At 48.1% G+C, this 13,340-nt stretch overlaps 2 protein-coding genes across 3 annotated transcripts in view; one reads left to right on the plus strand and one right to left on the minus strand.

Annotated features, from left to right (window-relative positions):
- The window catches only part of ARID3B (AT-rich interaction domain 3B), a 33,921-nt gene extending 25,467 nt beyond the window's left edge, over nt 1–8,454 (minus strand). The window contains exons 1-2 of the mRNA XM_059482574.1: nt 8,332–8,454; nt 4,161–4,725 (exon numbers count right to left, since the gene is read on the minus strand). Coding sequence (XP_059338557.1) covers nt 4,161–4,679 — 519 coding nt within the window. The 5' untranslated portion in view covers nt 4,680–4,725; nt 8,332–8,454. The remainder of the gene's footprint in view (nt 1–4,160; nt 4,726–8,331) is intronic.
- A 132-nt stretch (nt 8,455–8,586) lies between these two features.
- LOC132079562 (actin, cytoplasmic type 5) lies at nt 8,587–13,122 on the plus strand. Of its 2 annotated transcripts, XM_059482261.1 has the most exons (3): nt 8,587–8,667; nt 9,737–10,733; nt 12,654–13,122. In XM_059482261.1, the coding sequence occupies exons 2-3, from the start codon at nt 9,747–9,749 to the stop codon at nt 12,795–12,797; spliced, it is 1,131 nt and encodes a 376-aa protein (XP_059338244.1). In that variant the 5' UTR covers nt 8,587–8,667; nt 9,737–9,746; the 3' UTR covers nt 12,798–13,122. The 2 variants fall into 2 exon arrangements, with proteins under 2 accessions (XP_059338244.1, XP_059338245.1); XM_059482262.1 differs by lacking the exon at nt 8,587–8,667 and having other exon boundaries at nt 9,722–10,733.
- The last annotated feature ends 218 nt before the right edge of the window (nt 13,123–13,340 follow it).

Consider the following 13,340-nt stretch of genomic DNA (forward strand, 5'->3'; position numbering starts at 1 on the left):
TGGGCCACCAGAGCTCTGGCGTGTGCCACCAAAGCCGTCCCTGGGCCACCAACACCTCATGGGCAACTCCACGGCCCTGCCTGTGCCACCAGAGCCCGTCCCTGGGCCACTGACACCCTGAGGGCCACCACAGCCTTCCTTGGGCAACCAGAGTCATCCCTGTGCCACTGACACCTCAGGGAGCCTTCCCAGTGCCACCAACACCTCATGGGTCATCAGAGCCCTCCCTGTGCCACTGATACCTCATGGGCCACCAGAGCCCCCTCTGTGCCCACCACAGCCATCCCTGTGCCACCAACACCTTGAGGGCCACCACAGCCTTCTGTGTGCCACCAAAGCCATCCCTGGGCCATTGACACCTCATGTGCCATCAGAGCCATCCCTGTGCCACCAACACTGTGGATGGGATGGCTTCTTCTTCTTCCCCCAAGTGCTACCGACACCTCAGGGAGCCTTCTCTGGGCGCTTCAGAGCCCTTCCTGTGCCACCAACACCTCATGGGCCACCAGAGCCCTTCCCCTGTGCCACCAGAGCCCTCCCTGTGCCACTGACACCTCATGGGCCATCACAGCCCTTCCCTGTGCCACCAAAGCCATCCCTGTGCCACTGATACCTCAGGAAGCCTTCCCTGGGCCACCAGAGCTCTCCATGTGCCACCAGAGCCCCTCTGTGTCACCAGAGCTCTCCATGTGCCACCAGAGCCCCTCTGTGTCACCAGAGCTCTCCATGTGCCACTACAGCCCTGCCTGGGCCACCAATACCTCATGGGCCACCACAGCCTTCCCTGTGCCACTGACACCTTGAGGGCCACCACCAGCCTTCCTTGGGCCACCACAGCCTTTCCAGTGCCACCATGGCCACTGCCTGGTGCCCAGCCCAGCCCAGAGTTAACCCCTGAGCTGCCAAGGTGACCAACACTTCCCAGTCCTCCTGCAGGACAAAAACCTCCCAGAGCAGAGGAAGAAAAATCTCCAGGCTCAGCTGCACTCCTCACGTCTGCACAGGGGTTTTGCAGAGATTTTACAGAGAGTTTTACTGAGATTTTACAGAGGTTTGTGGGTTTTTTAGTCCAGGAATCTGTTGAAATACCCACCTGGGGACGAGCCCTCCCCTGCCCTGTGGGTTGAGTCAATGAAAAAGGAACTGGGGCAGCAATTTCAGGATTATCAGGGAATCCACAGAAATTCCTTTTGTGGGCAGAGTTAAGCCTTAGGAAGTGAAACAGATGCTCTGAGAAAGAAAAGTGTTGTAGAACAAACGCTGATAAGATCAGGACTGCTGCCCTGAGCTGCAAGTTCTCAGGCAGGGAGAGCCAAGGGGTAATTACTGCCCACAGCAGCTCTGCAATGGGACCTTGCTAATAACAGAGCTCAATTCAGCAGCCCCAGCTTCAAAGGCAGCCCCTGAAAACATCTGAGTGATTTCAGGAATGGCAGGGAGGATGGGGAAGGGAAGGGCTGAGTTTCACCATTAATTGCTTTTTTTTTTTGATGAAGATCTTTTCACGTGTTCCCATGAGCAAACAGGAACCTGCTGCCTCATCCTTGAGGAAAAGCTGGGCTCTCTGAATTCCTCCTGCTCCCAAAGACTCAGAGGAACCAGGATTGATAGAAGAGGGATCCTCAGTGCCAGCCCAGAGTCACTGATTCACCCCAGAGTGAGGAAAACACAAGGGGAATAAAAGATTCCAGATGCTGGCAGCTCCTGTGCAGCCTGAACCCCTGGGAGCTGCCACCAACCCTACAAATCACTGTGGCACTGAATTAACCCTACAGTGATTTGTCTGCCTCCCTTCCCTGCCTCAGGACCCTCACTCACCTCTGGAGCTCTGCAGGGGAGGAGCTGGGGAGCCTCTGCATTTCCATTTCCCTTTCCTTGGGGAATTCTCGGAATTTCCATTTCCCTTTCTTTGAGAATCCTCTCAATTTCAATTTCCTTTGGGAATCCTCTGAACTTCCCTTTCCTTTCCCTTCCTCAGGAAATCCTCTGAATTTCCATTTCCCTTTCCTTTCCTTTGGGAATCCTCTGAAATTCCATTTTTCTTTCCTTGGGGAATCCTCTGAATTCCCATTTTCCTTTCCTTTTCTTTTCCCTTTCCTTGGGGAATCCTCTGAATTTCCATTTTCCTCTCCTTTTCTTGGGGAATCCTTTGAATTTCCATTTCCCCTTTTCCTTTCCTTTCCCCTTTTCCTTTCCTTTCCCCTTTTCCTTTCCTTTCCCCTTTTCCTTTCCTTTCCCCTTTTCCTTTCCTTTCCTTTCCTTTCCTTTCCTTTCCTTTCCTTTCCTTTCCTTTCCTTTCCTTTCCTTTCCTTTCCTTTCCTTTCCTTTCCTTTCCTTTCCTTTCCTTTCCTTTCCTTTCCTTTCCTTTCCTTTCCTCTTTTCTTTCCTGTTTCCTTTCCCCTTTCCTCTTCCCACAGGGAATATAAAGTGCTCTGGCTCCCAGGATCAGGTCACATCCCCTGCACTCAAAAATCCCCAATTCCAAGACCCCAAAGCTCTGACAAGAATTAACTCCAGTCAGGCATCAGCAGGGAGCTGCCTGCACCTAAAATGACCAAACCACCAAATTTCTCCCAAAATCCCACCCCGAAAAAAGCTCTCAGAGAGCAGGGAAACCCAAAAAGCCAAGTTGTGGTGGGATCTCCTCACAGAACTCCTGAGGAAGGGAAATGGAAGTTTTGGTCATCCCACACCCAGTTTGGGGAGTTTCAAACACACCCACCTTAGGGGAACAATATTGCTAAAAAATGGTTGGAAACAGGATTCTGCTCTAAAATAACAAAATTCTGAGTGAAATTCATATTATTTCCTTTCTATTTTTAGTAAGGGCAGGAAGGATTTGCTGGGCTGGCCCTAAATCCAACTTTCAGCAGAGGCTGGAGGTGGGAACAGCAATGGGGATAAATCCTGGAAATAAACAGAAGATTTGCACCTTGTGTCCCCCAAAATTGTAATTCTTGGGGGAAAAGTGACCAAATTCAGGTCATCCCACATTCAGTATGGGGGGGTTTCAAAGCACACCCAGCTTGGGGGAAAAAAGGAAAAACCAACCCCAAACACACCCCGAGCTCCTGGCACTTTGGGGGAAAGAAATGGGATTATTTTGGTATAAAATGGTAGGAAACAGGGGAGATTCTGCTCTAAAATAACTGAATTATGAGTGAAATTAATATTATTTCCTTTAAGTTTTGATTTAGGACAGGAAGGATTTGCTGGGCTGGCACTAAATCCAACTTCCAGCAGGGGCTGGAGGTGAGAGCAGCAATGGGGATAAATCCTGTAAATAAACACAAAATTTGCACTTCGTGTCCCCCAAAATTGTAATTCTTGGGGGAAAAGTGACGAAATTTGGGCCATCCCACTCTCATTTGGGATTTGAGGGGTTTCAAAACACACCTAGCTTGGCAGAAAAAGCAAAAACCAACCCCAAACACGCCCCGAGCTCCTGGCACCTCCCTCCTGGCACTTTGGGGCAAGAAGTGGGATTATTTTGTTACAAAATGGTTGGAAACAGGGGAGATTCTGCTCTAAAATAACTGAATTCTGAGCACAAATTTTGCACTTTTTCCCCCAAGAAGGACAATCTGGGGGGACACAAACTGATCAAATTTGGGTTATCCCACTCTCATTTGGGGCTTCAAAAACACACCTAGCTTGGGGGAACAAAGCAAAAACCAACCCCAAACACGTACTGAGCGCCTGGCACCTCCCTCCTGGCACTTTGGGGGCAAAAAATTGGATTATTTTGGTACAAAATGGTAGGAAACTGGGGAGATTCTGCTCTAAAAGAATTCTGACTGAAATTCATATTATTTCCTTGAAGTTTTGATTTAGGGCAGGAAGGATTTGCTGGGCTGGCCCAAAATCCAACTTTCAGCAGGGGCTGGAGGTGGGAACAGCAATGGGGATAAATCCTGGAAATAAACACAAAATTTGCACTTTGTGTCCCCCCAGGTTGTAATTCTTGAGGGAAAAAGGTGACCAAATTCGGGTCGTCCATGGGGGGTGTTCAAAACACATGCACCTTGGGGGAACAAAGCAAAAACCAACCCCAAACACGCCCCAAGCTCCTGGCACCTTCCTCCTGGCACTTTGGGGCAAAAAGTGGGATTATCTTCGTACAAACTGATTGGAAGCAGGGGAGCTCCCGCAGCACTGACCTGTTTGAGCGGCTCGTCCAGGCGCCAGCCGGGGCGGCCCGCGGGGGCAGCGCAGCGCGGGGCGGGGTCCGTGCCCGGCTCCTCCCTGCCCTGCGGTGTGCCCGCCGCGGGGCTGGCACCGCAGCCCGCCCTGCCCTTGCCGTGGGCGCCTTTGGGAGCGCGGAAACACGGCAGCGCGGAGCAGCTCTCCCGGCCGGGCACCGCGGGGCCATCCTCCAGCTCAGCGCTGTCTTCATCCCCCTCCTCATCATCCTCCTCCTCCTCATCATCCTCCTCCTCCTCGGAGTTGCCGCTGCTCTGCTCATGGGGCCGGCCGGCCGCCGCGGGGGCTCTGCCCGCGGCGGGGACAGCGGGTGGCACCGCCGGGGCGCGGCCGGGGAAGGGCGGCGGGGCGGGGAAGGGCACCTGCGGCTCGCGGCGGCGCTCCCGGCACTCCATGGACACCGCCGGTCGTTGTTGCTGCTGCTGTTGCTGCTGTTGCTGTTTCTGCAGCTGCTCCAGCACCGCCTGCAGCTTCATCCCGCCGTGCGCATGGCTGGCGGCCCCGGCGGGAGCCGCGCAGGATCTGCCGGGGACACAAGCGCGGCTGAGGCGCAGCGGCTGCTGCTGCGTTCATCTCTTCCCAGGAAGGGAGGGGATGGACGGAGCACAGAGGGGCGCTCTCCTGCGCGCACACCGTGAACAATCAGCGAGGCTCTGACAGCCCCGGGCGGCACACGCTGCGGTGGGGTAGGGTGGGTTGGGGTGTGCGGCGCTGCTCTGCCCCGAAGGTGCCCCAGGGGTTTGTGCGGGACGGGCTCCCTAAAGGAGCTGCTGCGAGGGCAGCGCTGAAAGGAGGAGACAGCCAGCAGCAGCCTGGCCACATTTAAATAAAAAACAAAAATTATATATATATATATATAGATAGATAGATATATATATATATAGATATATATAGATATATATATATTTAAACCTGTGCCAGGCTATCCCTACATTCTGTGCTCTCACTCCATGGCTAAACCCCTGCCACTTCATAAGAGAAAAGTGAAATAAATAATAAAAAATAAATTTTATATATATATATATATTTATATATATAATTTATATGTATTTATATATATATATTTATATATATTATATATATATTTATATTTATATATATATATATATAGGTACATATATGGACACCCATGCCAGGCTACCCCTAAATTCTTTTGTGCTCTCACTCCGTGGCTAAATCTCTGCCACTTCGTAGGAAAAAATAAAAATAAATAATAAAAAATAAGCACAAATTATATATATATATATATATCTCCACATATTTATATACATATATATATATTTATATCCATATATATATACACACCCATGTCAGGTTATCCTTAAATAATTATATACATATATAATTTATATATTTATATATATATATATAGGTATATATATGGACACCCATGCCAGGCTACCCCTAAATTCTTTTGTGCTCTCACTCCATGGCTAAATCCCTGCCCCTTCGTAGGAAAAAATAAAAATAAATAATAAAAAATAAGCTCAAATTTTATATATATATATATATATATATACACACATATATATACATATATATATTTATTTATTTATATATATATTTATATCCATATATATATATTTATATCCATATATATATACACCCATGTAAGGTTATCCTTAAATAATTATCTATATATATGTATATATATGCACACCCGTGCCAGGCTATCCCTAAATTCTTCTGTGCTCTCACTCCATGGCTAAACCCCTGCCACTTCATAGGAGAAAACTGAAATAAATAATAATAAATTTAAAAATAAATTTTATATTTATACATATATTTATATCCATATAAATAAATAAATATATGGATATAAATATATATACACACATATATGTGTGTACATTTCATATATATATATGTATATATATATGCACACCCGTGACAAGCTATCCCTAAATTCTTCCATGCTCTCACTCCGTGGTTAAATCCTTGCCACTTCATAGGAAAAAACTGAAATAAATAATAAAAAATAAACTTAAAAATAAATTTTTATATATAAATATATATATATATATATATATATATATATATAGGTGTGTATATACATATGTATATATATATATATGTATATATGTATGTACACCCGTGCCAGGCTGTTCCTAAATTCTTCCGTGCTCTCCATGGTTAAATCCCTACCACTTCATAGGAAAAAACTGAAATAAATAATAAAAATTAAATTATATATATATATATATATATATATATATATATATATATATATATATATATATTTATATACATGTCTTTAAAATTTATATATATCTTTATATACATATATGTAAAATTTATATATATATAATTTATTTAAATATATACTTATATATATATATCTGTGTATATATATATATATATAAAATATATTTATACATCTTTATCTATATCTATCTATCTATCTATCAATCTATATATATATCTATCTATCTATCTATATATATATATATATCTCCATGCCAGGCAGGGATTTGTCATGCGAGGCTATCCATAAATTCTTCTGTGCTCTCACTTTGTGGCTAAATCCTTGCCACTTCATAGGAAAAAAGAAAAAAAAAAAAGGAATTAAAAGAATTTTGAGCAAATTTTGTGTCCCTGCCTCACTTTCACTGTCACTTTTTGTGTCCCTTCTTCACTTTCAGGGTCACTTTTTGTGTCCTTCCCTTACTTTCAGGATCTCCCCCATCACTTTTTTTGCCCCTCCCTTACTTTCAGGGTCTCTTTTTCTGTCTCTCCTCCACTTTTTGTGTCCCTCCCTCACATCCAGGGTCACTTTTTGTGCCTCTCCCTCATTTTCAGGATCTCTCCCCTGTTTTTTATGTCCCTCCTTCACCTTTAGGGTCATTTTTCGGTGTCCCTCCCTCACTTTCAGGATCTCCTCCATCACTTTCTGTGCCCCTCCCTTGCTTTCAGGGTCGCTTTTTGTGTCTCTCCCCCACTTTTTGTGTCCCTGCCTCACTTTCAGGATCTCCCTTCTGTCACTTATTGTGTCCCCCCCTCGCTTTCGGGGTCACTTTTGGTGTCCCCTCCTCATTTTTTGTGTCCCTCCCTCACTTTCGGAGTCACTTTTTGTGTCTCTGCCGCACTTTCAGGGTCTCCCCCTGTAATTTCTGGCATCTCTCCCTCACTTTTTTTGTCCTTCCCTCACTTTCAGGGTCTCTCCCCCATTTTTTATGTCCCTCCTTCACTTTTAGGGTCATTTTTTGATGTCTCTCCTCTGCTTTTTGTGTTCCTCCCTTGCTTTCAGGGTCATTTTTGGTGTCCCTCTCTCACCTTTTGTGTCCCTCCTTCGCTTTTTTTGGCATCCCTCCCTCACTTTTAAGGTCATTTTTGGTGTCCCTCTCTCACCTTTTGTGTCTCTCCTCCGTTTTTTATGTCCCTCCTTCACTTTTAGGGTCATTTTTTAATGTCTTTCCCCTGCTTTTTGTGTCCCTCCCTTGCTTTCAGGATCATTTTTGGTGTTCCTGCCTCACTTTCAGGGTCTCCCTTCTGTCACTTATTGTGTCCCTCCCTCATTTTTTGTGTCCTTCCCTCACTTTTAGGGTCACTTTTGGCTTATCTCCCTCACTTTTAGGGTCTCCCCTTGTCGTTTTTTGCGTCCCTCCCTCACTTTCAGGGTCTTCCCCCCGTTTTTTATGTCCCTCCTTCACTTTTAGGATCATTTTTTGGTGTCTCTCCCCCGCTTTTTGTGTCCTTCCCTCACTTTCAGGCTCTCCCTTCTGTCACTTTTTGTGTCCCCCCCACATTTTTTATGTCACTCCCTCACTTTCAGGCTCATTTTTCGTGTCCCCCCCCCCCCTCACCTTCACGTTCTCCCCGGTTTTCCGAGCCTGTTCCCGCACTCCGGGGGGCGCGGGCCGAGTTTCCCCCACCCACACCGGGGTTTCAACGCCCCGTGCGAGCCCTCCCGGCCCCTTTAATCCCCATTTTAAACAGCGCTCGGGAACCGCCTGCGAGAATTAAACCCGCACCGAGGCCCGGTAATTAATTAATTAACTAATTAATGTTAGGTTTTACCGCTGGATTCACCGAGGGCTCCGACCCGACCCTCCCCTCCGGCGGAAATACCGAGGGACCCCCCCCCACCCCACCCCACCCGCCCTTTAGCACCGCGCTTTCCCCCGTTACCTCCCGTGGCGGGTCCCGCCGGTCCGTGCGCGGCCGCCTCAACACCTCCTTCCTTCCTTCCGTCCGTCCTCCCCTCCTTCCTTTCCCTTCCCGTTCCTTTCCCTTCCTCCTTCCCCCCTCCCGCCCCTTCCTCGCCCGGCCGGAAGCACCGGAAGCGCCCGCGCCGCTTCCGGGAACGGCCCGCGGGGAGAGGGGAGGGAGAGGGAAAGCCGCAGCCAATCAGAGAGCCCGATGCCGGCCGCCATTCCGGTTCCGGGTGGTATAAAAAGCGCGCGCGGCGCGCGGGCCCGGCAGTCGCGGAGGAGGCGCCGCCGGGGGCTGAGGGAGCGCGTGAGGGTGAGCGGGGCCCTGAGACCGTCCGGAGCCCAGCGGGACATTGGGAATGGCGTTTAGGGGTCACCCTGTGGCTGTTTGGGCTTTGAGGCTTGGCTTAGGGGTCCCTCGGAAGTGGTGTTAAGGTCCCATTATGTCTATTCGAGCTGTGAGGGTGGGTTTAGAGGGAGTCCCTTTGAGCCTTCAGCCTGGGGTTAAGGATCTCTCAGGGGGATTTAGAGGCTTCTCCGTGTGCGTTAGAGCTTTCGGGGGGCATTTTAGGGCTGTGTCTCTCGAGGAAGGGGTTAGGGTCCCTTCACGTCAACTTAGGCCCTCAGACGGGGCTTAGGGCCCCCTCCGTGTCTATTTGGGCAGGTTAGGGGTTCCCCAATATCTATTTGGCCTCTTAAGGGAGGGTTAGGGGTCCCCCGATGTCTCTTTGGGGCTCAAAGGAGGATTAGGGGTCCCTTGATGTATATTTGGGCTCCTAGGACAGGGTTAGGGGTCCCCCAATGTCTGTTTGGCCTCTCAGGACAGGGTTAGGGCTCCCCCTCATGCCTGTTTGGGCCCTTAGGCAGAGTTGGCGGTTCCCCAATGTTTATTCAGGCTCTGAGTGTGGGATTTGGGATTTCTCCATGTCTGTCTGGTCCCTCAGGGAAGGTTGGGATCCCCTGCTGCAGCCATTGGGGTGGAATTAGGGCTTCCCCTGTGTGTTCGGGCCCTTGGGGTGTGTGGGCTTTGGCAGGGATGGTGCTGGGGACTTTAATTCCCTCAGGTCTGTGCTTCTGGGGGGCTGTGTAGGGGGATCCCTGCAGATCCCTGGGACACGACAGGAATCTCACAACGTTTTGGGTCGGAAGAACCTCATTTTCACTCCCACCCCCTATCACAGAAAGGGACACCTTCCACAGCCCTGTGCTTGTCCTCTGGGGGCCTGCATTTATTCCTACGCGTGTTCTGAGGGCATAAAGTGATATTTAACCTCCCTGCCTTGCCCTGCAGACCCCTCAGGGCTAAACTCCCACCCTCCCTGGTGCATCCCTGCCCATCCCCACGGGCAGGGAGTGCCACCCTGCTGTCTCTCTGCCCTCAGGCCGGGCGGGATGGCGGACGAGGAGATCGCTGCCCTGGTGGTGGACAACGGCTCGGGGATGTGCAAGGCGGGGTTCGCAGGGGACGATGCGCCCCGTGCCGTGTTCCCCTCCATCGTGGGGCGGCCGCGGCACCAGGGCGTCATGGTGGGCATGGGCCAGAAGGACAGCTACGTGGGCGACGAGGCGCAGAGCAAGAGGGGCATCCTCACCCTCAAGTACCCCATCGAGCACGGCATCGTCACCAACTGGGACGACATGGAGAAGATCTGGCACCACACCTTCTACAACGAGCTGAGAGTGGCCCCCGAGGAGCACCCGGTGCTGCTCACCGAGGCGCCCCTCAACCCTAAAGCCAACAGGGAGAAGATGACGCAGATCATGTTCGAGACCTTCAACACGCCGGCCATGTACGTGGCCATCCAGGCCGTGCTGTCCCTCTACGCCTCGGGCCGCACCACGGGCATCGTGATGGACTCCGGCGACGGCGTCACCCACACGGTGCCCATCTACGAGGGCTACGCCCTGCCCCACGCCATCCTGCGCCTGGACCTGGCCGGCCGCGACCTCACCGACTACCTCATGAAGATCCTCACCGAGAGGGGCTACAGCTTCACCACCACGGCCGAGAGGGAAATCGTGCGCGACATCAAGGAGAAGCTGTGCTACGTGGCGCTGGACTTCGAGCAGGAGATGGCCACGGCCGCCTCCTCCTCCTCGCTGGAGAAGAGCTACGAGCTGCCCGACGGGCAGGTGATCACCATCGGCAACGAGCGCTTCCGCTGCCCCGAGTCCATCTTCCAGCCCTCCTTCCTGGGCATGGAGTCCTGTGGCATCCACGAGACCACCTTCAACTCCATCATGAAGTGTGATGTGGACATCAGGAAGGATCTGTACGCCAACACCGTGCTGTCCGGGGGCACCACCATGTACCCGGGCATCGCCGACCGCATGCAGAAGGAGATCACGGCCCTGGCTCCCAGCACCATGAAGATCAAGGTCGGCAGGGGGTGCTGGTTGTGAGGGTCCCCAGGATGAGCTGAGAGATGAGATTCTGACTCCATCTTCTCAGAAGGCTGATTTATTATAGTATATTCAAACAATACTGTACTAAAACTACCCTAAAGAAAAAGATGAGGAATCTGGTTCCATGTTCTCAGAAGGCTGATTTATTATTATATTATATTCAAACAATACTATACTAAAACTACCCTAAAGAAAAAGACAAGGAATCTGACTCCATGTTCTCAGAAGGCTGATTTATTATTTTGTGGTAATATAAAAGAATGCTATACTAAAGAAAAATTTGAGCAATCTGACTCTATATTCTCAGAAGGCTGGTTTATTATTATATTAAAAGGATGCTATACTAAAACTATACTAAAGAAAAAGATGAGGAATCTGCCTCCATGTTCTCAGAAGGCTGATCTATTATTATAATATCATTTTATGATATTATGTTAAAAGAATGCTATACTAAAACTACACTAAGGAAAAAGATGAGGAATCTGCCTCCATGTTCTCAGAAGGCTGATTTATTATTATATTATATTAAAAGAATGCTATACTAAAACTACACTAAGGAAAAAGATGAGGAATCTGGTTCCATGTTCTCAGAAGGCTGATTTATTATTATATTATATTAAAAGAATGCTATACTAAAACTACACTAAGGAAAAAGATGAGGAATCTGGCTCTATGTTCTCAGAAAGCTAATACATTATAATATATATTATAATGTAATTATATATTATTATAATGCTGTACTAAAGGAAAAGATGAGGAACCTGTGTTCTCAAAAAGCTGATTTGTTATTTTATGATATTATATTAAAAGAATGCTATGCTGTTGCTGTCACAGACATTTTCTGAAAAATCCTTTCACTAGGATTTTTCTCTTGAGAAGCTGAGAGGCCTCAGAAAAGAAATGTAAGCAATAACTATGCGATGGCTGTGGAATGTGCTCTGGAGATTGTTTACCAACAGGTGCATCTTGGATTGGTCTCATGTGAATTGTTTTCACTTGATGACCAATGACAGCCTGGCTGTGAGCAGTCACAAGATTTTATTATCATTCCTTTCCTTGCTAGCCTTTCTCTTTCTTTAGTATAGTTTTAATATATAATTTTCTTTTAATGTAATATGTGGTGTTGTTCACAGGGGTCCCAGGATGAGGGAAGAGATGGGAATCTTGACTCCATGTTTCAGAAGGATGATTTATTATTATATATATTCAAAGAAAAAGATATGTTAGAACTATACTAAAAGAATAGAAGAAAGGATTTCATCAGAAGGCTAGCAAGGAAAAGGAATGATAATAAAATCTTGTGACTAACCAGAGTGTCTGAAACAGCTGAACTGTGATTGGCCATTAATTAAAAACAACCACGAGACCAATCACAGATGCACCTGTTGCATTCCACAGCAGCAGATAATCATTGTTTACATTTCATTTCTGAGGCCTCTCAGCTTCTCAGGAGAAAAAGATCCTAGCAAAAGGATTTTTCATAAAATAGGTCTGTGACAATAATATATATCATAAAATCATGTTTCAGAAGGCTGATTGAGTCAAAATTCTCATCTCTTCCCTCATGCTGGGGACCCACAAACTCCACCACACCATACTAAAGAAAAAGAAAAAGGATCCATCAGAATGCTTAGCAAGAATTGAATAATAAAAACTCATGACTCCTCAGAGCCTTGACACAGCTGGACCATGATTGGTCAATAAATTAAAATGATCTCCAAAATCACATTCCAAAGCAGCAAAACGGGGAGAAGCTGAAGCTTCCCAGGAGAAGAAATCCTGCTTCAGAAGGGGTTTTTCAGGAAATATGCCAGTGACAGGTGGGGAGGGCAGGGTGGGCTCAGGGGGTGGAACAGCTCTGACCCCCCTCTCTCTGTGTCTCTCCTGGTGCAGATCATCGCCCCCCCTGAGCGCAAATACTCGGTGTGGATCGGGGGCTCCATCCTGGCCTCGCTCTCCACCTTCCAGCAGATGTGGATCAGCAAGCAGGAGTACGACGAGTCCGGGCCCTCCATCGTGCACAGGAAATGCTTCTAGAGGGGCTGCTGGCACCCCCCAAACCCTGAACCCTGCTGGCAGCACCCCCTGACCCTCCTCTCCCTGCCAGCAGCACCCCCTGCCACCCCAGACCTTGTTATTCCACTGCTCCATTCCCTTGTCCAGGTACTAATTAGTAATTAGTATGTATGTGTGTGTGTTTTAATGGCTTGTTAGGCTCCTCTTCCTCAGGCAGAGGGTTGTTCACTTTCCCTGTGTAACACCCATAGGATGACACTAAAGTTAGGTTTGTCACCTTGTCACCTCTAGGTTCCTTTGTAGGAAAAGAAATAAACTTCCCAGGTTTAAACACTAAAAAATAAAAGCTGATTGTGCTTGCTTTCTTTCAGGCGTGGGTTCTCTATCCCCTTATTGGGGTGAAAGGATTTGGGATTCTGAGCTGGCTTGAAGTTAAAGCTTAGCTTGAATTTTGTTTTCTGAATTCTCTTTAAATCCCATCACGGCCCCTGTGCTGCTCGGACCATTTTAAGAGCTGTTAGGCAGCAAAGCGTGCCTGGAATGTGGCTCTTGCAGCCTGACTGG

Source organism: Ammospiza nelsoni, chromosome 14 (genome assembly GCF_027579445.1).
Source record: "Ammospiza nelsoni isolate bAmmNel1 chromosome 14, bAmmNel1.pri, whole genome shotgun sequence".
NCBI lineage: Eukaryota > Metazoa > Chordata > Aves > Passeriformes > Passerellidae > Ammospiza > Ammospiza nelsoni.